The 24,461-nt window shown below is 46.5% G+C and overlaps 1 protein-coding gene across 2 annotated transcripts in view; it reads right to left on the bottom strand.

Annotated features, from left to right (window-relative positions):
• Window positions 1–1,110: 1,110 nt before the first annotated feature.
• Window positions 1,111–24,461, bottom strand: part of KLHDC8B (kelch domain containing 8B) — a 29,340-nt gene continuing 5,989 nt past the window's right edge. Inside the window, exons 2-8 of one of the 2 annotated variants that reach the window (XM_054977676.1) lie at window positions 24,333–24,427; window positions 20,426–20,509; window positions 18,576–19,409; window positions 8,455–8,619; window positions 7,297–7,521; window positions 6,879–6,980; window positions 1,111–2,355 (exon numbers count right to left, since the gene is read on the bottom strand). In XM_054977676.1, coding sequence (XP_054833651.1) covers window positions 2,159–2,355; window positions 6,879–6,980; window positions 7,297–7,521; window positions 8,455–8,619; window positions 18,576–18,951 — 1,065 coding nt within the window. In that variant the 5' untranslated portion in view covers window positions 18,952–19,409; window positions 20,426–20,509; window positions 24,333–24,427 and the 3' untranslated portion in view covers window positions 1,111–2,158. Of the gene's footprint in view, window positions 2,356–6,878; window positions 6,981–7,296; window positions 7,522–8,454; window positions 8,620–18,575; window positions 19,410–20,425; window positions 20,510–22,661; window positions 22,687–24,332; window positions 24,428–24,461 lie in introns of those variants that run through there. The other variant, XM_054977677.1, reaches the window with a different exon arrangement.

The raw sequence follows: 24,461 nt of genomic DNA, 5'->3' as shown, positions 1-24,461 counted from the left end.
TCCCATGATTGCTAAGCTTACCCAGGAATCTTTGGTGAGGTAACTTGTCAAAAGCTGGTTCAAAGTCCCAATTATATGATGTCCGCCAGTTCCCCTTTACCTACAAGTTTATCTTTTCAACAAACTCTTAAAAGGTTGGTGAAGCAGAGCTTACAGTTTCTATTAATTTGCTTGTGACAGTTGTTAGCCCCCGCCCCCCCGCAGCCACTGTCTCATGCAGACGCAGTGCTGGAGGGAGGAGTTATGACCGTTTTTGCTGCTCCGTGTGGAGTATTCTGTGTACACGGAGCAATAAAGAAGTAACTCCCCCCACAGTTCTGTTACAGCAAAAGAAAATGGCCGGAGGGGGGGGGCGGGGGAGGCAGGAGCCTTTCATGCCCCACATTGGCATTCAGAGCCCAAACATAGTATTCCTTTATTTTAAAAAAGTCATTCTCTGCAGCTACTGTATGGTTGTGGAGGAACCCAGCTCTTTAAAATCAAGTACGTCTAGTTTGGCCCTTGAACAATGTCAGCAGGACTACTGATGAGGACAATTCCCCCCTCCCCATCATGCAATAACATCAGGCAGGGCTTAGTTTCTCAGGAGAATGATCATATGGGAGCTGAAATCGGCATCCCAAGCCAAGCATGAAGGCCCTTGTCCAGTTAGCCTGGAAACTGCTGTATGAATAATTCTAGGACACCGTCAAGCCAGCTCTGCCTTTCTATTCCTCCCTGCATTGCCTGCTCCCTAGACTGTTTCACCATTTCTCCCTTTTCTCCCATTGCCCTAAAACATCCCATGATTCTAGTTTTTAGAGGTTGTACAGACGTTTTCTAAATACTGCCCTGGCCAGATTCACGGAAATGGTCAGAGCTTGGACTAACTCATATCTAATTCTTCCACCGCTTGAGGTTGATGGGCTGGCTGGCCTATCAACCTCAAACTCACTTAGCTGTGACAAGTCTTTGGCCACCTCTGAATCTTGCAATATTCCCCCCAAAGCAGCATCTGATTGTAAATGCAGATGGGATAGGAACGCTTGTCAGAGACCTACAGCAGATATCAAATATAGAGCCCAAATACTGAGAGACAAAAGACAGGGAGGAGGGGGGGAAAAAGAATTCCACCAGTTTTATTGAGACGAGGTGCTACATCACCTCCTAGGCACTGAGCTAGAGGGCACCTTACGTGCTACATGAGACACAGACCAGGTTAGGAAAAACACCACAAGGCGCCATGGCTACACCCAGCCTTCCTAGAGTCAACTCAACTGTGCAGCATAAGAGACAAACATAAAAATGCTAGTAAGGACAGCTGAAAGCAGTAACACTGGAGTACCTGCTCTGTTTGAATGACTCTTCTGGTCACACACTTCCCCAGGGCCAGCTGAGGAAATCCCACTGCCCTTTTGTACCCAAGGACCAATTCACATAGCCTAATGGGCATGGTGAGAACATGGGCAGAGGGTCGTACAGGGTCATGTGTTTACCATCTCCCATGCTCAACTCCAACTTGTCAGGTTGTCACTTAACCCTGTGCTGGCATCTTTATAATGGTGCATTTAATGTTAGTTGATGTGAATATAGCACCATCAATGTAAATGGCACTTTACAGAATAGGGGGAGGGGGGGGAGAAGAGATCATGCCCTGAAGAGCGTACAATCTAGAATTCAATTGAAAAGGAGATAATGAAGAGACAGGAGTTGAATTGTGAGCTGGGTGATGAAATTACACTGCCACTTCTAACCTGAGAGCACAGCTCTGCCCGTATTCTCAACACATCCACTTGGCCCTATTTGGGAGTCAAGCGGTCATGTACAGCGAAGAAACCATGGCTGGGCAGCAAGGTCATCTGCTGGTGCCAACTTACGAGTCAGCTCTGTTGAGTTCACCTTGCTCCAGCGGGCAAGAACAGCTATTTGCAGTCTGACCCCTGCCCTGCCAGCAGAACAGACTGCGCCAGTCTCTGAGCTGCTCTATGCTTTTCAAAAGATGAAATCAGTTATTTGGAAAACAGTGAAAGGAAAAGGTCACTGTTGCGGGGTTGCCACATCCTCGACGAGGCACGTGCTCTTCTCCCCGCTCCTTCGGATGGACATCCTGTCACTGTCGTCAGGCACTTCAGTCCTCTTGGCTTCTGTCGACGGGAGCCCTTCCACCAGGTAGTGTCACTCAGACCCCATCCCGGAGGCACAGAGCCTCCACTGCGCTGCTGGGGCCCTGAGCCACCCCTCCAATCACAAACAGCAGGTTGGCAGCTTGCAAATGAGAGCAGGAACAGCGGCCAGTAGGCATGGAGGGCAGTGGTTCCCATTTCTTCTTTGCCAAGTTAAACCCTTCCACGGAGCCCAGAGGACTTGACTGGTTCCCTGGAAAGGAAGAGTGGACACAGACCCATGAACCAGTTGGCAGCTGCCTAGCCATCTGCTTGAGTCAGCAATTGTAATGCTACATGGCTAAGGACCCAGGGAATGATTGCTGTGTTAATTATAAGAGAACTAGCAACAAAGCCCGTTGTGGGAAAAAATACAACGGGCTCTAGACAGGGAAGGGTGGTCAGGCGGGCATTCCCTCCTCCTCGTCACTGATCCCAGCCAGATGAAGGCAGGGGGCGGGGGACAGCATGACCACCTCCTCTGCACCTGATCCCAGCTGAGTGAAAGGGGGCGGGCATTGTCACCTGCTCTGTGCCTGATCCCGGCCAGGTGAAGCGGGGGTGGGCACTGCCATGTGCTCTGCACCTGATCTCAGATGGGAGAAGGGACGGGCATTGCCTCCTACTATGCGCATGATTCAGGCTGGGTGAAATGCTTCATGCTCCGCAACTGATCCCTGCTGGGGGACGGGGGCGGGCATTGTCAACTTCTCCTCGCCTGATGCTGGCCCGGTGAAGGGGGCGGGCATTGCCACCTGCTCCATTCCTGTTCCCTGCTGGGTGAAGGAAGGCATTTCCCCCCCTCTGCTTCTGATCTCAGCTGCGTAAAGGCTGGGGGTGGGCACTGCCACCTGCTCTGTGCCTGATCCCAGCCTGGGCTTTCCACCGTGGCGTGCTCTCTGGAGGTCTGGCTGCCTCATCTGGGCTTCCTTCCACAGCAGCGCCCTCTAGAGGTGCACCAGGGTCTTGAATATGCTTAGCCTTTTATATAGTAGGATGGTATGGTTCGGCTAGGTTCTAAGCCCACACATCTCCCAACCGAGTGCTATATGGCATGTGCTGCTGCAGTAAGCAGAGGTTTCATTTTACAAACGACTGACGTTGACAAAAGTCATGGACTAAGGGCACAAACTCAAGTCAGAAATAGAGAAAACATGTCCTTGGCAGGCTTTGCCATGGCAGACAGCTTTGCCAGCACCCCTGGCAGAGTCTGCCATGTTAAGAGGGTCTGTGTGAAAGCCAGCGACCCCGTGCCAAAAGCTGCAGGTTGCATATTTCAAAGGCCTCTATGTATCCCAAGGTTGATCTTTTCAGGGGCTATGAATTTTAACTTTTAAAAACTGTATTTTATATTTGCATATTGCTAGACATTTGGGGTCTTTTTAAGAAAAACAGGAAGGCTGGATAGAGATCGGATTTGAATGCCTTTTCTGCCGAGAGAAGAAATCACTTGAGACAATCTCCCCCCTGCCCCGCCCCCACACTCCATATCTGGTCCCAACTAGATGTACCAAAGATGTAGTCCTCCGGGCATTCCAAAGCTGACATTTTCATTGTGAAAATGACAGGCAAAGCTAGCCCTTACCTGGGAGAAGGGTGAGTCACTGGCTTCCTTGGTACAAGGCAGGAGGTGCAAAAGGGATGAATGTAACCTCAGTGCTCTGTGTGGACGTGTGTGCGTGCTTCAGTGAAGAAAGAAGCCACAGAACTATTCATAATCAACTAAAGATATGGAGCCACCATGCACTCTAGAGGCAGGCAGGCATTGGTTATTATACTCAAGTCACACTGAGTCTGCATATGATTAAAATTCTGCATTATTCACACACAGTTAACTACCATGTAGTTCTGCCATCAGCACAGACTGTAGCACATAATTCAGTCTGGGGATGTTCATAAACAAAAATATCCACTGCCATCCTTTTTACACCCTGCAGAAAAGGTGGGGGTTAAGCCATGTCAAGTTGTCTTCAGCATGAGTGGACTAAATGAGACAGACACAATTTTCACAGATCAAGGGGGGGGAACAAACCTCTTATTCACACATCATTGCTGCGATCTTTACTTTTCTTGGTGGGATTTACTTCTGAGTAGACTTGCTCTCCAACAGAACAATCCTAAGCAGGACTATTCAGTGACTTACAATGGCTGATCTCCTTCCTCCATGGTCGGGGACAGAAGGTGGTACTTGGGAGATGTCGCCTCGCCACCCTTTGGTGTGTGGCATACCTCAAGGGACGATACTATCCCCGATGTTGTTTAACATCTGTATGTGCCCCCTCGCCCACTCTGTGCAGAGTTTCAGCTTGCGTTGTCACCAGTATGTTGATGACACCCAACTTTATCTGTTGCTGGATGGCCAATCGGGTGCCGCCCAGCCCTTGGAGGCTGTTACTGGATGGTTAAAGCAGCGCCGACTGAAACTGAATCCTGCTAAGACAGAGGTCCTGCACTTGGGCCGTGGGTTGTCAGGTTCTGGGATCCAGCTCCTAGCCCTTGATGAGGCACCGCTTTCACCTGTGCCAGTGGTGAGAAGCCTGAGTATGGTCCCGGATGCCTCCTTATCTATGGAGGCCCAGGTCACAGCGGTTGCCAGTTTGGCGTTTTTCCATCTCTGCCAAGTTTGGCAACTTTCCCTCTAACCTCTTGACCTGTGGCCTAGCTACAGTGATCCGTGCAACAGTTACCTCCAGATTGGACTAGTATAACTCGCTCTACGCTGGGCTACCCCTGGGTCTGCTCCGGAAGTCACAGTTGTTCCAGAATGTGGCGGTGCGTGTTTTGACCGGGAGTCTGTTCCAGTCACATGTAACACCAGTATTGCGCCAGCTGCACTGGCTCCCAATGGAATTCCGGATCAGGTTTAAGGTCTTGGTCTTAACCTTTAAAGCCCATAGTGGACTGAGACCAGCTTATCTACAGGGCCGCCCCTTACCTTATGTTCCTTGGAGGACAGTCAGATCAATGGACCAACATCTCTTGGTGGTCCCCAGCCCCAAAGAGGTCCACATTGCCTGAACCAGGTCCAGGGCTGAGAAGGCCCTGGCTGCCGCCTGGTGGAACTCTGTCTGTAGAGATCCAGGCCCAGCAGGAATTAACTTTCCGCCGGGCCTGTAAAGCAGAGATGTTCCACCAGGCATATAGGGTGGTTGAGCTGGGTGGGCCATGAAACCAGCCTCCTGCCATGGGGGGGGGGGTTATTTCCTGTTCTGTTAACATCTAATAGTTGGCCATCTGGCCCCACGGACTGCTGTTTAGGTTGTGCAATATGTGTGCTGCTGTCTTTTAGAATTTGTATTATATATTTATTGACGTTTTTATCTGGTTTTAAATTAACATGTTTATGTATTTTATATATGTTGTATTCCGCTCTGAGCCTGTTCACAGGGAGAGCGGATTAGAAATCACCACCACCACCACCATCATGGGGCTTACTCCCAGGAAAGCGTTCTTAGGCTTGTACAGGAAGTCACTGTTACCCTGTGATGAAAAGAGTTCCCACCCCCTTCCTGCCCCATACCCTGTTCACAAAGACATCTGGGATTAAAGAATCATTGTAGCATGTAGGATAGAACAGTTGGACACTGGCTGAAGAAACACAGGTTCAAATCCTCAGTAGGCCCTGCAGACGAGTGGGTGTCCTTGGGCAAGTTGCTCTGTCTTGGCCTAATTCATCACACATTTATTTAAAAATAGTTTCTGCTCTCTCAACTGCAAGATAACCAAAAGGAATGCCACTCCATAAGAACAGCAGATTTCAGAGCAAAACCTCAAGGTCACTTAGCCAGGAGCAGATAATACCCATCATGCTAATTTCCCTCGTTGTCTGACAGGAAGACTAAAGTATAGAAAAAGAGAACAAATTTTTCTCCCCCCCCCCTCAAGCTTAGTCCCACAATCCATCTTTCACTCAAAATTAATTATCCTAGAGGAATCCCACAACTTGTTAGCATAGGGCCTATGCTTCAAACTCCACTTTTCTCCACAACAATAACTAATCAGTAATGGGTTTTCCTCCACGCTCTACGCTAAAAAAAATCACCACCCTGGATTAGAAGCCTTCTCTCTGCTTCCAACAATGCAATACTCTAGCTGCAACTATAACAGGATGGTTGAAGAGACAGTACAGTGTAGTGGCTACAGAGGGGAGAATTAAATTCAACATCCTCCTTCTGCCACGAGGGTCACTGGGAGACGTAGACCTGATCATTCTATTTCAGTGTAACAGGATTACTGTGAGGATGAAATATAAGGGAGAACCACAGTGGCAAAATAAAGATGTGAAACTGAGGAAGTACTTTAGCGTGTGCAAAGTCTACATTAAAGTGGAACTAGACCTTGCACAGCAAGCAGTATTCTCAACCAAACTTTTACTAATAGGACTGCAGGGCTGGGGCATTTGCATCAGAAAGCAGTGGGTTTGCCCTCCAATGAACCTTTTCCCCCTCTGCAATCCCTGCTGTTTCTCCCTCTAATCTCAGAGCCCATTTTAGGGGAAAAACTGTCCCCAAAGACGGGATTGTCGAGGGGGAATACTGCAAATAAGAGGAAGTAATGGGGCAAAGAGGAACAGTTTTAAGGGACATCTCTGCTGGCTGGAGGCCATACTTATCAAGCAGGACTATCTGTTTTAAGGAATTACATTCTAGCTCCCAATAGACACAAACACCACCACATCACAGTTTCTGTTCACCTTCCTGTTCTCTACCCCTGAAGAGCTAGACCTGCAACACTCACCAAGGCCGCCAGCTGCCACCACACGCCCACCCAGGGAGCCAGCCACAAAGTCAGCCCTCTTGTCCCTCATGCGGGTGGCCCGGCTCAGCCGACTCCAGGACCCTGAATGAGATAAAGGGCGAGAAGGAGCAGAAGTTAACTTGCTGCAAAGGTAGAGGAACCAGTGGGGAAGTGGAAAAAGAGGAGCACGCATCCTGGCCGTCTAGGAAAAGTCATGGAAAGACAGATTTTGAACAGGGTATTGTATTCCCTAATACAGGGGCATGTGCGCATGCGCGCTTTATTAACAAAGGCAGGATGCATTAATGGCTGGATGTCTCGTCCATCTTTCCTGTCGAGGAAGGCAAACTTTAACTATCCTCAGGAATCCCAATCCTCAACGCCCCTTGCTCACTCACAGGCATATGCTGCAGCTTACCCTGCTCCAAGTCAAACATTTCCACAGTGTTGACAAAGTGGGGCCGGGAATAGAAGTTATGGGGGCCGGGCTGCTGCAGTCCTCCGAGGCTGAAGAAACAGCCATCAACCATGGCACAGCTGGCAAAGGCACGCCGGCTGGGCACGCTGGGGTAGCGTGTCCAGCTCCTCACTTCCAGATCAAAGGCTTCCAAGGCCGTGACGGGCAGCTTCCCTTGCCTTCCTCCTGTGGAAAGAGAAGATTCCGAGATGCTGCGTCACCAACCCATTCTCCATGGCTAAGAATGCAGCCACGCATTGGGGGCTAAGAAAGGAAGGTATGTTGGTTTAGGCACCCAAGCTCTGTCCAGAGCTACCAGATGCCCGAAGGAAGAAAAAAAAGATCTTGCGTAAACAAGCTTCTAAACTCATTTTAGCTTGAGGTTGTTGTTTTTTTTTACTTCCAGCAAGGTTAAATAGGGGAGGCCAATTCTAAAAGAATCAAAAGCTCTTAACTGGCTATTATTTTTTGAGATTAACAGACAAGTAATCCCCACTGATATTGTCATCAGTGACAGTGGAGTTCACAATTCCGTTGAGAAACAAGGTGACCCCAGAATGACCCAGGAGTCTACCAATGTTGCGTGGCTGAAACACCCTGGAGTTCCTGACTCATAAAACACAGCGGCTGCTAACTCAGAAAAATGACTTTTCCGTTAATTAAATCTAATTTTAGATTGTATAAACAGGCCCAGATCAGTTGCAAGCATGGTCCCCTAGAGTTATGGAGAGCCTTTAGGGCACCATTTGAATAATCTTGCATGCTTGGGTGGCTTTGGATCATCATTGCTTTGCCTGATCTGGGATCGTGGTTCTTTTGTTGATTTTCCCTCACCTTATTTTTCTTTCATTCAGCCTTTGCCTCTCTCCTCAACCTCCCTCCTTGCTTCACTTAGACTGTAACACCTCTGTGTAAAAACATTGCAATTACTATACTGTAGGTAACATCTTCCACACTCTTGTGGGCAATGAATAAATGAATAAGCAGCCATAAATCCAGCTCAATCCCAGTGGCAGCATTGTCCTGGGCATTGGCTGACAGGAAATTCCCAACCGAGGCATGCTTTCAGAACTGCACAGATGCCAGTGAAAGCATCCTGCCCTGGGAAATTCTTCTTACCCATCACATAGATCTTGTTTCCATGCAAGAAAGTGGAGGCTCCATAGCAGGGTGTGGGCATAGAGGGCAGGGGTAGCCAAAGATCCTTTGTTGGCTCATACAGCCTCACCAATGCTTGAGGAGACGTGTCTGCGCCCATCCCACCTAAGGCGTAAAGAGCACCATCTGGAAGAGAGGAGGGGACAGTCAAAGAGATGAGCATGGAAGCAGTTTGCACATGCCTGCTATGAGACAAAGCCCATAGAAACAGTCACTACCAAGTAGACAAGGGCACGAACCAAAAAACAACAACCAACCATGTGATTCGTTGTTCGTGGCATTCCACAGAACCTTGAACCATGAACTTCCAACCTTTTCCCAGTTCATGGTTTGTGGCATTTCAACTGCCCTGCACCAGCTGCTGAAGCTGGTGCAGGGTGTTTGAAACAGACAGCCCGTTTCTTCTGCTGCCCGGACAGCAGGAGAACAGGGCTATCAGTTTCACAGACCCCACACCGCACCGGTTTCAGCCGATGGGCTGAACCCAGCACAGGGTCCGTGAAACTGACAGCCTCCTTCTCTAGCTGCAAGAGTGGCAGGAGAAAGGGGCTGTCAGTTTCACAGACCCTGCACTAGATTCAGCTGTAGGGTCTGTGAAACTGACGGTCTCTTTTTCTGTTGCCCGGGCTGTCGGTTTTACAGACCCCACACTGGTTCCACCACGGGCAGCAGGAAAAGAGGCTGTCAGTTTCACAGACCCCCATGCCAGGTTCAGCCCATCAGCGTAGGGTCTGTGAAACTGACAGCCCATTTCTCCTGCGCAGGGGCTGTCAGTTTCACAGACCCCATGCTGGATTCAGCCAATGGGCTGAAACCGGTGCGGGGTCTATGAAACTCCGAAATGGCCACGGAACGGCTGGAAAAATTCATTTGTTCTGTAAAAAGGCATTCCCATGGAACCCGTGTTTCGGTGCAAACGAACCAGCCATTCCGTACGGAATTTTGTTCCGTGGTTTGTTTCATGCCCATCTCTACTGCAAAGAGCATTAGAGATAGCTTGATATGCTGCCTCTGACAGAAGTCAACCCTAGACCTGAAGTGAAAAGAATAAGAAAAATCACAGGCACTTTAAAAAGTGCCAGATTCAAAATCTGGAAAATCCATGGTTTATGATCACCCAAACCTTAAACCAGGGATGTCAATGTAAGTCAGGATGTGGTGGGAGGTAAGAGGCTTCTCAGACTTCTCAGAGACTGAGGGAGCCCCCCTCCCATACCAACTGCTGAACCAGTTAGGGCTGGGATGCAATAGCTCTTCATTGACAAAGGAATGTAGCCACTCGTGGTTGCTTTTTCAAGCTATCATGTCTGTGTATAGACCAGACGTTTTCAAACTGTGGGTCAGAATCCAAAAGCAGGTCACAACATTATCATAGGAGGGTCACAAAGCCAGGAGAGAGAAGGTGGAATAGGGTGCGCTTGAGAAAAAGGATACAGAAAGCTTGACAGCAAATTTGGGTTTGCAGCCCATCTGGATGTTCCACCTGGGATTACTACGAGGAAGGGGAGCAAAAAGCTAATTTCAAACTGGTGTGGAGCAGCTTGCTGTCATGCCCTATTCCATGGCCTCTGCTGTGAGGAGCTGTGCTGGGAGGGAAATGGAAAGTGAGGGGAAGAGGTGGCGGTTTGGGCTGCAGGGGCCCCACTTAAAATGCAGGTGCAAATGCAAGCGCATGGGGCATGCATATACTGTTTCTGGCCATTCCCACCCTGCCCATGGCTTCTGCGATACAGAGGAGCATTTTCTTGCCCTCATCTAGATACAGACTGATATAATCCTCCATTAAATATGTGCCTCCATTGGCTAAAGCATCTCCATTACTCAATGGCCAAGGGTCACATAGTTCCAGTTTGTTCCTAACTAATGTCTGTTTTTATATTCTCTACATTAGCAGATCATCCCAGATGTTTTGTGTCGTCTCCCAATAAGACTAAACTTGCCTTGTGTTCTCTATGCAGGATGATCTGCACAACATTAGGATGCCTGCATAAGTTAAGCCATCCGTACAAGCTTTCAGCAGGGGAACCATCTCGTTCCCCGTCTGTTGTTGTTCTGCCTTTTTGCACCACCTTATATTTATGTCATTTATAGTCCGCCTTTCTCACTGAGACTCAAGGTGGATTACACACAGTGTGAGAGTAGTACAGTCAGTATCAAGGACAATTTCATAAACAATGCTGTAGAGTAAATAAACACAAGTTTACAAAGATGTAACATTAGCAAGAATCCAATACAAAGTTGAAGAAATGCTGAACCAGAGCATAACTAATTCTAGGGCTGACATAGGAGCACATATTTAAAGCAGCAGATAGTATGTAAGGCAACACAGTGATGAAGTTTATGGAAAAAGTTTATGGTCCCTAACTCATTAGCAGAGCATCTATACTCTCAAGACAGACTTGGTGGAAGGATAAGAGTTTGGCCAAACTCCATCATTTAGTTCTTTTAATTTTGGTGTCAGCAATTTTGATGCTGTGTCTTCTACCATGGAGGCAGAGAAGGGTTTTGATTTCTAACTGCTTTTTGTTACAGATTTTTAGTAACTAAATAAACTTTAAAACACCTGCATATGTTATTCAGGGCATATATTAAACTAGAAAGGATGCTTTGTGTGGGTTTTACTTCTTTCACTGCAATGTTATGTCCTTTGTGTATGTTAAATAATCAGCTTAACATCTTAGGTTAAATAAACCTGTGTATTCTGAATGAGGTGGGATGGGGTGAGAAATTCTGCTAGCTCCATCGCACTCCACAGACTAGTGCCTTTACCCTTTTGGTCAAGCTAATAACAAAGAGTAAAAGAACTCTTGAAGCAACACAAGAGGAGCTGGAGAGGCTAAAGATCGAAAGCTGGCTGAGTTATTATTCAGTATACAGAAGTTTTAACAGAAAGGTCTATTCTTCACAGATATTAAGAGTCCCTGCTGTTCAATAATCTAGTAGCTGATGGCAGAGCAACTGGCAGACAGTGTTTTGGGATGGATTTATCCCAGCAGTAAAGCTGGGATTAAACTGGGGGCTAGTTTCTCCATTTACCAAGTTATCCCTAGGGTGCCAGCGGGAGGAAAGTGGTAAGGGCACCCGAAAGGCTGTGCGGAAGGTCATGCCTCTCCATTAGCCACACCAGCCTTGAACATAACCACATTTCCTACATTCTGTTTGCATCTTACTGTACAGGTGTCTTTTTGCCCCTGCTGGCTAACATCCTATACCTTCCCACACACAATTCAAAATAAATGCCCCCCGGTCTTACTACCCTCTGACAGGCCCCCATGCCTGCCATTCCAGATGTGGTACCCATCCCTCCTCTGCAACATACTCCACAATGAACCGAACAGGGATCCTAAGCAATCACATCTAATTATACTCGCCGCACTGTATCCCTGGAGATGCCATGGCAACCCAGCCACGCTGCCAAGTGCAGCCTGCCCACCACTCTACAAACTGCAAGTGGGGACTCAAAGCCTTCCCTCCCGCAATGTGGAACAGGGGCCTATCACAACGCTGATTACACAGGGACACTACCCTTTGGTCCATGCACAGACTGTCTTCCTGCATCCCTTTGATGAACCCAACAGCAACTGGGAGACGGTGGCACAAGGACCGTTGTGCAACACAGCAGCTCAGAACCACTGAGTATTCATTACTCCACTTATAATAGCCTTGTGCATAATTAGCCTTCTTGCTCCAACCAAGCCAGAGGAAACCCCGCCATGTAGTTAGTGCCTCCCCCCCCCCCCCCACACACACATACACTGCCACCATCCATGCCTGCAGCACTCTGGGAAAACACCTCTTATTTCTGGAGCAGATTTAAAACCAGGCAGAGTTTTAAAAGCTCAAGCCACTTATTTCAGACAACAGCACAACAAAGAGAAAATTGGATATGAGTGTGTAAAAAAAAAATTGCAGTGTACTGAAAGATCACCTCAGTGAACTTTAATGGCTCTTACAGTACAATTAAATACTGGATAATTAAAGTGAACGGAGAAATGAAACTAATCAATTATTTATACTGGCCAATTCACCTATGTGTAACCTCCCTCCTGGGACCCTCTGTACTAGCAGAAGAAATATTTATTCTACTGACAATGGACTGTGAGACATGACTGTCATGACTAAAAAAACGTAAAAATTCACATGTACATCACCTCCCCCTGCCCCCCATTTCATTATCTCTGCCAAAGCTTTCTGCTTCTCACTGGAGATAGTCTCCCTACCTAAATTAATCTTCTGTTATTCTGTATGCTGAATTGTTTAGTAATGTTAAAAACAGCCACCCCCCCCCCCCCGTGATGGAAGAGTGCAGTATATTATAAATAAATTACACACACACTGCCCATTTCAGACTGCAGCTGCTGTATTCTTGAATTATGAACTTCTTTGACAGAAGAATCTATAGATATGGACTGTCTGGTTGTAATGTAAAAATTATTGAACGGGGACGAAGAAAAATCAATGTCTCTACCCATGTAGAAAAGCCTCAGAATCAATGGCAGGGCAACTGCTTTGCACATATTAGGGCCCATATTATATTGGTCAGCATCTCCAGTTTAAAATATCTGGGGGGGGGGGGGTCCTTTCCAAATGTCTGGGGGCTACTCCCAATTTCATTTATGCTTCTAATTTGGATTAATTGGTATGCCAATGTAACCCCTGAGGTAATTGGTTTAGCCCAGTAGGGTGGAGTCAGTAGCTAGAGCCAGGCAGCAGAGGAAGAAGCCGGTTGCTGGGGAGCTGAATAATAATTAATATGCTCTTATCACCTTGAATAAGGTATTCAAATGATGTATGTGAACAATATGACTTAACAGTTGTGTTTGTGTATTGTGTTACTGGGATTACATTATTTTTGCAGGGCTGTAATTCCCCAAGAAGAAGACAGAAGCCTGGGCTACAGTTGCTTTGAATTAGAAAGGATAGTGAAAAAGGACTTTATCACTTGTCTGATTCTACTAAGTTGAACTGACATTGTCGGTTTAAAGTTTCTGTATAGTTGCACTTATGAGTTTAGTTAAAGAAAAAACAGTTGTATTGTATTAATTGTTAAAAAGTTTTTAAAAGATTCTTAACTTAAATTTGTGTGAAAGTTTGGTTCCTAAGCCCCATTGGACTCATATAAGGAGAAGTTACACCACCACTAACAACTAGGTAAAATTGAACTCCTACCTGTACTTACCTACCTACATTTTTATCCTGCCCTTTGGTGTAGTGGTTACAGTGTTGGAAAGTCTAGGAAATTCCACATTCAAATTCCCACTCTGCCAGGGAAGGTGGCTGGGTGACACTATGCCAGTCACTGTCTCTCAGTCTAATTTACCTCACAGGGTTGCTTTGAGAATAAAATGGAGGAGAAAACAATGTAACCTGCTTTGGGTTCCCATTTGGGGAGAAAGGTGGGGCATAAATGAAGCATAAAAATACATAAAATACATGTTCTTTCTTGCTTAGACTTACAACAACCTTGTGAGGTAGGTTAGACTGAGAGTGACTGGCTCAGAGTGCAAGTATAGAGCACTCTGTAACAGCTGTTAGCAGACTGCTGAAGGTGATTAACCAGCTTTTCTGAATAATGTACAAAAAGCCAATATATGGAACAAGAAAACCTGAACCTGAGGGGGGGGGGGTGAGAGGGACTTTCATTTTGCCTTTTCTTAAAAAGCTTTGCAAATAGGATGGAAAACATCTGCTTGAAATTTTTCCAGGAGTCCCCTCTCCCCCAAGAGTGCCTATACATCTAAGAAATGGGGGAGAGAGACAGTGAACTGGATTTCCAGCAGCAGGGAATTGGGTCTGCTGTCCTACATAACTCCTTGCCCTGCCTCATGAGGAGGAAGAGCAGAATATTGCAGAGTAAGAAAATGCGCTGATATGGTTCACTTGCAGATTTTCGTGGCCAGGAGCACACACAGCCCTGAGTTATCAGAATCAGCCAGTCAGAATCACCTTTAAGTAAATACATTTGACTTCCAGAGTGGATCTCATGCGTTGATTCTGGGGAAAAACTGCCACCCATTTGCCTGTGTGGAAAGCAAGTTAACCAATGCAATAGACCTGGATTTGGGCCATACTTGCTATCTTGTGGGCAACTGGAGTTCTGTGCAAAAAGGAAGTGTTCAGAGTTTGTTTGCACCATCAGCTTCATCCCAGATTAAAAAGAGATTGCTGCTTCATCCTCAGTGTAGAGTTGCTAAGATCTAGTTTACACATACAGGAGAATGGTCCTAGAATGGACTGCATTACTTCTGACAGCAGGCAGAGGACTCCAGCTCTGAATATTTCTTTGCATTAAAAAAAAATCCCTGCAAAGGGAAATTTTCTCTTAAGCTTGTTGTGCTGGTTTTCTACTTGCAGAAATGTTTTTTAAAACACAAAACATTCTAAAATGTTACCCCTGTAAACTGATGTAGCGTAATCCATTTTAACCCCTCTATTACCTCCTTCCTCATTCTTTGACATGTGATAATCCGGCTAAGGAGAACAGGATACATGGAAGAGACTGGATCTGTATAGACTTAACTGTACGTGTCAGTTACCTACATCTCCTCCCCCCAAACAAGAGAGAGTTCTAAAGACAGACTGCTTCCCTCTGATCTCTACTTTTAAGGTGGTAGGGACCTCCTTACTTTGCAAAGGAATCATCAGGAGAGCACGTGAATCAAGGGAAGAATGATGAGAAAAACTTGAAGGGGGACCAGAGAAAAAGAAAGGAACAGAGCTCTATATCCCATGGAGAAAAGAGTTGGCAGAAACCTCTGAATAGCCATATCAATAGAATCCACAGGGAATGGATAGACTTCGGACGCTAATTAGAATGGTAGGTGAACTCAAAGAAACTCAAAAGATTTTTTGCTTGGGAAGGAAAGATTGTGCCCAGAGCTGAGAAGAGAATGGGATTATACCCCAGGCACATTCAACTTCCTCAGTCCCCTCCTAACAATGAACATACAAACTGGAGGCAGAACCTATGGCTGTCCCTTTGAAATACAGGATGGTGCTTTTCTCCCCTTCTCAGAGCCAAACTACAAGTGATGTCTTACACAGGTTGGACACTAGTCGGCTTCCCTCAAGTTTTGATGGGAAATGCAGGCATCCTGGTTTTACAGCTTGGCTCTCCATTACAGCTGCAAGACCAGGATGCCTACATTTCCCATCAAAACTTCAGGGAAGCCGACAAGTGTCCAACCTGTGTAAGACGTCACTTGTAGTTTGGCTCTCTGTATATGGTTCATACCCATTTCCATTTAAACAATACATTTCGAGCCCATATGACTACAGAGGAAAAACAGCAAGAGAAAATAGGCTGGTGGAGACAGGGCTCATTTCAAGGGGGAACGCACAGGAACGCAGTTCCAGCAGTTCCCCAAAGAGGTCACATGTCAGATGGCCCCGCCCACCTGACTCTCGGCCGTTTTGGGCCTGTTTCAGCCTGGACTGGGGCCAAAACTGCCCAGATTGGGCCTCTGATTGGTGGTGGATCACTCTCCCACTCAGCAGCGGCCCAATCCTAACCATTTTGGGCCCCTTTTGGGCCATTTTCAGCCCGTTTTTGCCATTTTGGGCCCAATTTCGGCCCTGAATGGCCAGGATTGGATCCAAAACAACCAGGATAGGTGATGTCTGGGGTTGTGGCATATGCAAATCAGTTATGCTAATGAGACACATCCGGTGCTGGCAAGGGGTGTGGCGTTTGCTAATTAGGTATGCTAATGAGTTCCTCCAGCTCTTTTTCTACAAAATGACCCCTGCTGGGTGGAGATAACATTGACTAAAGACAGGACTTCTTTCCTCAGCTTTTAGAAACTTATTCTTCCTTCACCCATCACACTTCCTTTGCAAATCCCTCTCCAGAATGTAGATTTATTCCTCAAATACTTAATTCCCAAAATGGCCTCATCTGTGGATACTTAAAATCCAGAGATTGGGGGCATGAACAGACCAGAAAGATCTTTCTGCAAACAGAAGAAAAGTCCCAAGTTTGCCCTCCAAAATCTAAAGAAAAAGGCACTGGGTGGCTATCCCTGTGCCGCCCTGAGCCTGCTTGCGGGGAGGGTGGAATATAAATACGATAAAAAAAAATAACCACTCCAAAATAACAGAAGCAATGCCTATAACCTGTTTTTAGGGAACCACAGAAGTATTGCCAGCATTCAAGACTTGATCTCTGTCAGTAAAAGGAAGGGGGAGGGGGCAGCACCATTTCCAGGGCTGCTTCGGCCTGTGAGGGTGGATTTATTGGGCTAGGACCCTCAACAACCAACAAGCAACTTACTACCACATGATTTCCATGACTCACCCAGGCCCAGATGCTATTCAACAGCAGCCACCACAGGTAAGCCGTGTAGTGGTTAGTTTTAGACGATGATCTGGGAGACTCGGTTCCAAATCCCCCCTCCCCCGTTGTGGAAGCTCACTGGGTGACCATTGGGCCAGTTACACACTCAGCGTAACCTACTTTACAGGGTTGCTGTGAGGATAAGAGGAAGAAAACCATGAAAAGAGCACAGGATCAAAATGTGATAAATATTAATTTATTTAAATTTAATGTAATTGTAGAAAGAAATAGTGTGAAATTTTAGCAAAGCTTACAAAACATCAATTGACTACTGTGTGAAGGGGCTGCGGCTCAGTGGCAGAGCATCTGCTTTGGATGTCAAAGGTCCCAAGTTCAATTCCCAGTATCTCCACCTAAAATTATCTGGTGCTACGTGATGTGAAAGATCTCTCTCCCTGTGACTCTGGTGTACCCGCTGTCACAGTAGACATTACTGACCTTGACAGAACAAGGGCCTGACTCAGCTTCATGTGCTCATGTGAATAATTCAGCAATACCAAATTCTAATAGCAAAAGAAATTCTGAAAGCAAAGATGGAAATTTTACAAGTCTATTTTCTTTCCTTATTACATGAAAATATTATTACGATTAATAAGACAGTCAGGTAGACTGATAACATTTACATTCAATTTTTCAAAGACCAAATTATTAGCTTTTTATGTTCTACCAGACAGACCAAATTATTAGCGTTTTGTGTTCTATCAGACAAGACTTTTGAATCTACTCCCAATAGTATGAATCACTGTAGTTAAAAAAAGAAAGAAACAAGGGAGGGAGGGACAGAGAAGCCTAGAATTCAAACACAATAGCAGAGAGAGGACAAGAAAAACACGCCAAAAATGGAGATCAAATGCCCTGAAAGCACGCCATGCTTTCTGGAACCATTTATTCATCACACTACTAACTGCATGACCCAACAGCACACCACTAGGGCAGATGAATGTCTCCCGGCACTACTGCACACTCTGCAAGTACATTCACAAACCTACAGGAGACACTAGCCAGCTTGCTCAGGCATACTTTTGAGATTTCTTTGTGGCCTAAAAAGATTACAAAACAAACCATACCACAGCATTTGTAAGGCGGCTGCCTGCTTGCCTGGAGGCAGCTCCCATGCACAGCAGGTGAACAAGCAAGTGGCTACTAACCTTTAATATGTTTAGACTACGGTAACTGCCTAGGACTGCAATGTTGGCACCAAAATCTCAGGTCCGGGTTAAATCAAGAATTTACCCATGCAGCACAGAACATGTCCGTGTTGCGCATTGTTAAACCAGGCTGTTCACTTATCAAGGGATCCACAACTCAGGCAGACACTATGCTGGTGTAGTAATAATGCATGTGCAATGACTGAAGTTTGAAAGAGATGCCACAGGCATGCGAACACATTAGAAAACTTTTCTTGCTTGACTGCAGTCACACTGAAATTGGGCATCACCTTCTTTGCAATGAGCACTTATTTTTATCCTGCCTTTCCTTGGAGGAATTCAGCACAGTGCATGTGGCTCCTCCTTCCCCCTCCCTCCAATGTTATGTCCACAACCACCATGAAGAGTGTGCGACTGGCCAAGGTAATCCAGCAGAGTGGGGATTTGAACTTGCTCTCCCAGGTCTTAGTCCAAAACTCTAATCTCTATGCCACATGAGTTGTCTCTGTAGGAATATCAATCATCCTCTGTAAAATACTGGGGGATTCTAGCCCCATGCAGCTGCAAACTACCTTCGAGTAGATCCCCACCTACCTTACCTTTCTCAACAGCAGAGATGCCCATAGAAGCCTGTGCAAGGTCCGCTTTCTTCTCCCACTTGCCTTCATCCATGTTGTAGACTTCAACTGATGCCAGGGGGCTCTGCATGGAGTCCACCCCTCCAATCACCAGCAGCTGTTTGCCCAGCATCGTTGCCGCAGCTCCTGCCCGAGGGGTAGGCATAGGAGGCAATGCCAGCCACTTCCGGGAAACGACATCCAGCATTTCCACACTGTCCAGGGGAAGAGCCTGCTGGCTGCAGCCCCCCACCACAAAGAGGTGCCCATCCTGATAGGTTGGACTGCAGTACACGCGACAAGTGGGCAGTGGGGGGAAAGCCTCCCAGAAGAAGGATTTGGCATTGGCAGCTTCCATTTTACCCCACGGCCTGGCATCTCAGGAGGCAGACATGGCAAAAGTCCCTGCACTGATTTGGTGTCTCACTGTGGGTCTTCCACACAGCCCTCCAAGGATCTGTAGGGACGGGCCTGAGAGAAGTAGGAGACCCTACTTCCTCTGCCGCTGAAACTCCACATCGACAAGGCATGGGTAGAATAGGGAGCCGATAAAACTGCAGGAAGAGTCCAGGGTGCGCTGTGGGAGCGAGTGAGTACTGCCAAGATGCCTGAGGGATGCTGGTTTCAACAGGAGGGAAACCATTCCTGCCCAGAATGACTAGGGACGTCTTGAAGGTCTCCCTGGACACTCAGGCCAGGCCTCAGATGCTGGGTTCAAGCACCAAGCAGTTTTAGGCAGCAAGGCTCTCTCAAAAAGCCCTCTTCCACAATTTGTGCTTCTCAAGTCTTTGTACCGATGACAGGTCCTGCTGTAGTCTATGGAGAGGGGGCAGAGAAGAGAGAAAGAGATGGGAATAATAATACTAGCGACTGCCATGAGAGTAATGACAAGGAATCTGGCTGCAGAGAAGAGCAGGCCATGCTGGACTACAGGGAGCCTCTCCTAAATGGCACACTAGACCTTGTGCTGCCCTTTATGTTCAGGCAACAACCCCAGATGCATCAACTGCACAAGGCTTCAGGCTGCCTGGGCTTCAGAGTGGATCTAACAATGTGCAGGCCCAGCTCCGCATATCACACAGACTGAGGCACAAAAACATGGCCTGCATCTGGCTTGCTAAGGCTTCCTCCACAAAAAAAATCTTTTTTCTTTTCCTGCCTAGAAGGCCTGGCCCACCAACAATAAAGACATGCATACAAGTAGCACAGGCTGCATCAGATCAAGTCCAAGATCTTGGTTCTCAGAGGCTGACCAAATGCCCTAGAAAGCCCACAAACAGGAACACAGAAACCATAGCTTCTCCCCAGCACCTGTACATCATCAACTGGCATTTGGAGCTATACTGCTTCTGAATATGGAGGTTCCATTTATCTATCATGGCTAAGAGCCGCTGATGGACCCATCCCTCCAAAATGTGTTTAATTCCCTTTTAATGCTATCTGAACTAGCAGCATTTATTCATCTAGAAAATGTATATGCTGCCTCTCCAAACCACTAGACCCTGTGGCAGTCAGCTATGTATGTATCACATGGTAGGGAATACAAGCACGGGCCCTCCAAAAGGCTGCAAAGTGAAAAAATTGTTTCCTGTTTATTGTTGCTGGTTTCTCCAGATTAGGTAACACAAGCCAGTTAACATTTTCTCCATCTTTGTATACAGACGAAAGGTGGCTACACTGGATGCTTAAAGGCATGGCCCTATGGTAAAAAAAAATCAGGCTGCTTTAAATAGAGTTAGACTCTTGACCTATCAAAATCTGTACTGTCTACCCTGACCTGCAGTGGCTGTCAGGTAGAATCCTTCACATTGTCCCCCACCTGATCCTTTTACCTGGAATGCTGGGGATTGAACCTGGGACTTTCTGCATGCCAAGAAGATGTTCTGCCACTGAGCCACAGTTGTTCTAAGTAGAATCTAAAGATGAGAGGGGAGAAAAAGATGGAATTAGAACTAAGAAGCTGCTTTGCTCACTTTGCAAAGTACTCAGAGGCTTTAACAGCAGCAGAAAACAATGCCACCTGCAGGTACCCTGGGTCAGACCCTGTCAAACAAATCAGACACCTCCCTCTAGCGCATTCACTCTGCCACAGAAAGGCAAAACATCTTGGAGCAAGACTGTCTAGGTGACTGTGAAAGGTGCCTAATGGGACAGAGACCACTCCAAAACACATCTCTTCCCAAGCTGCAACTACAGGGAAGGTCAGAGAATAAGAGAATCAGGATACAGTGGGAGTCAGGACAGCCCAGGACCCCTACTCCCTTCCCATGACTGCATTTGCTGAATATTAACCTGGGAAAGCAAGCTCAGTGAGACCTGGGCAGCATCCACACACGGTTGGATACTGCACTATTACATTATACCAGTCATTCACTGCAAGATTTTCCCGTGTGGATAAGATAATCTGAGAGGCAAATGACTGTGATAGTGCAACCTCCAGTGATGCGCAGATGCAGCTCTGTTAATTACTATGTTCCAGGAAGGCGCTTCCCTCCCAGATACCATCAGACAAAGCACAGCTTTAACTACACCTGCATCACATCGTCAGGTGCCTACTGCATGAAGCTCTCTTTCTTTTAATGACTCCCAAATGCAACGTTCACCACAAGCTCTTTAGCTACAAGGAAGCGCGAGCTAGCTGTTTCCAGCATGACAAAGGAAAAGAGTCACAAATACCTCACGGTGGAGCTTATACCAATGGAACATTTTTATAGCACCTTTAAAAGTGTTAAAAGTGCAGTCGATATTATCTCAGTGATCAGACAGGAACGGACTTACGGGAGGTGAAAACCAAAAGGGAGGGGGACTTCAGTAGATCCTGCATTTTAGCACCACCCTCCACGGTTACCATTCCTTTAGCAGAGCATCCCTTACAGCAGGACTGATTCAAGCAATAGCTCTACCACTTGCCAGTGGGAAAAAAAACCACGCAGCATACGCTGAATGCCTTTCAGAGCTTTTCAGTTAACTCCAATGCATTCACAACATGCACTCAGTGGTTCAGAAGATGCTCCCAGTTGCTGCTGAAGGGGTCATAATAAGTGCTGCATGTCCACACAGACAATCCTGCTACCTCTGCTTGCATCCCCCTCAGGAGTTTGCATATACATATTGAAAACTGGATGTTTAGAGCATTAAATGCAACATGCATGGGCGAAAACAGTCTCCAAATACCACTGAGAGAGATTTCCACACGAAAAAACAACAAAAGCAATTCTCATAACCAATTTCATCTCTGCCAACTATTAGGTTACTGAATGATATACGTGCCTCTCTTAGGGCCAAAACACTTACGATATCTATTTTTTAAAAAAGTAAATTGCGTATGTGCACAGCCCAGATTAAGATTAGGGACATGTGGAAAGGAAAGCGGGAGTTTAACCATTTGAGCTCTGCTAATCAAAACTGTTACGAGAGGAAACAGTGTGTGCTCTTTCCCCCCCCAACCCAGTACAAGAAGCCTAGTTCCAATCAGTGAAACTGAGCAGGGCTTGAAGGATTAAACCTCCCCCCTTGTGCAGCCCAGATTCAAACTGCAACTGCAGACTGACACAATTTACCCTTTTACAGACTGACAAAGATCAGTGACCTTTGTTTTGGACCCTGGTCCTACTCAGGCTAGGCAAAGAAATGGATCTGGGGAAGTCCACGGGTATTGTTTAAGGGCTTCTTTCTTTTTACTTCCTAGGAGTTAATATTTCCTTGTAGAGTTACCAACTTTATCGGTCCCAGCTGCCATGCCTTTAACTGCAGCATGATGCGCAGACATTAGCAGGTAAGATAATATGCATTGTATCCATACCATGAACAGCTGGTTTCTGCGGACCAAATTTCTACTACAGCCACAGGAGCAGGCTACGCTACTGCACCCACATAGACCGGGTGGCCAGCTGATCAAGATGGAGGCTCACCAGAGCCCCTTTGCTGAACGGATGACTGAGGCCCAAATGAGCTGGCTTTTAAGACACTGATTATGAAACGAGGATGATGATAAACAGCAGAGACCTACAACAGCAGCTGTCTTTGGGATTCAGGAAGGAAAATAAAACAGGTGTTTGGCCAGCTTACCTGCCTTACCTGCGGCAGGCAGCATAGTCCGGCACAGAGACCCAGTCCCTTCTTCCTCCACTCTGTGCTCCACCTAGAGCTTTTCATTTATAGTTGGCCCTCCTGAGGATAATAAATCCCTGCTGTAACTCTTGTCAATGACTAGGGCTCTACAGCTCATTTATCTTCCCCCTCACAAAATTAGAAGCTTTAGTAGTTTAATAGCCGAGAGCTGCATAATTTAGTAATGAAAGCATGAAATATTGATAAGAAGGTCCCCAGATCAGGAATAGCTTTTGGCTTGGGGGCAGGGGCTTCCAAAACTCTTAGGATGAGGCGGAGAAAAAAAATCTACCTTTTATGCCATGCTCAGCTCCCAGGGGAACTTGGCAGATGCAGGCTGAGAGTTGCTGTAAAAGCAGGAATTTTATCTGCAGGCAAGGTAACGCTCCTAGCATTTACATAGCGGATGGCTCTTGTCACCAGCACTGCCTGGAGGTTGGATCCAAGTTGTGCCACTGCCGTGGCATGTCATTCGTAAAGAATTAGAGCTTGGCAGGTTGTACAGCAAGAAGGCCATAAGCCAGGATGCTGGAAAGATCAAGATCAACCCTTTAAAGGGTCAAGTGTCTGTAGGGAATATGGGCTCAGGACCGTAGCTAGCCATTCACAGAGCCCATTCTGCAACTTCTGGGACTGGCTACAAACGCTAGTGTTGGTTCATGTTCCAAGGATTGCATACATTTTCAACACCACCAGGAGAATTAAAAACTTAACACATTTTCTTTAAAAAACCAGTCTGGTGACCACAGTAGGCATGAGGAAGCATTCCTAGGCATTAAGACTGTTCACGTGTAAAGCACAGTGGTGGGTGGAGGGGTTGGTTTATTTTTACAGAAACCGGAGAATGCAACAAGGACAGTTAGAGCCTTCCTCTTCTGCTCCCAGATGTTTGAAGCATTTTTTTTTTACCTTCTCCATTTTGTACGGGCATTCTCTAATATAGAGATGAGCTGAACAAGAAGAAAAATGTTTTGCGCAATGGTATCTTACGCTAAGACAGGTCTATTGAGGACAGTGCTGTCTACTCTGACCGGCAGCTGCTCTCCAGAGTCGCAGGTTGAGGACTTCCATATCAACTACGATCTGATCCTTTTACTAGAGATTCTGGGAACTGAACTTAGAATTGAATTATGTGCGTAAAGCACCATGCCCCCTACCCAACAAGGTAAGGTGGAAAAGAGGGCAGGGTTTTGCTCTTTACCTGTGTACACACTACTTCCAGTTAAAAAAAGATACCCATCCCTGCTTTACATGCAAATGGGCAGATGTGTGGATGGAGGCCCCTTTAAGGGAGAGGCTACAGCTCCATGGCCAAGCATCCACTTGACAAGCAAAAAGTTCCAGGTTAAACCTCTGCTTAAAACAATTAGTAGGTGATGTGAAAGATCTCGGCTTGAGATCTCGGAGTGCTTCTACCAGACCAAGTAGGCAATGCTGACCTTGATGGACCAAGGGACTGATAAGGTACTGATAAGGCAGCTTCGTGTGCCGATCACGTCTAGTCTGGTCTTGAAATTCCATATAACTGTATAAAGAGTAAGATCATAAATGGTTGAAGGATGGGAAATAGGATCTACACTGAAAGTGTGTCACATAAAAGTTCCTGACCAAAAGACGACAGGCACTTACCTGGATAATGAATGCATTCAAGCTGGAATTGACGCACAGCCGAGGAGATTAGATGCCTCCAACAAAAATTGCTGCATGTTGTGAAATGATGTTATCTATTAAGAGAAAATAAAATACATAATCTTTAAA

Source organism: Eublepharis macularius, chromosome 4, assembly GCF_028583425.1.
Source record: "Eublepharis macularius isolate TG4126 chromosome 4, MPM_Emac_v1.0, whole genome shotgun sequence".
Classification (NCBI taxonomy): Eukaryota; Metazoa; Chordata; class Lepidosauria; order Squamata; family Eublepharidae; genus Eublepharis; species Eublepharis macularius.
Note: the sequence above shows the minus strand (reverse complement) of the source record. Positions and strands in the feature narration are given on the sequence as shown.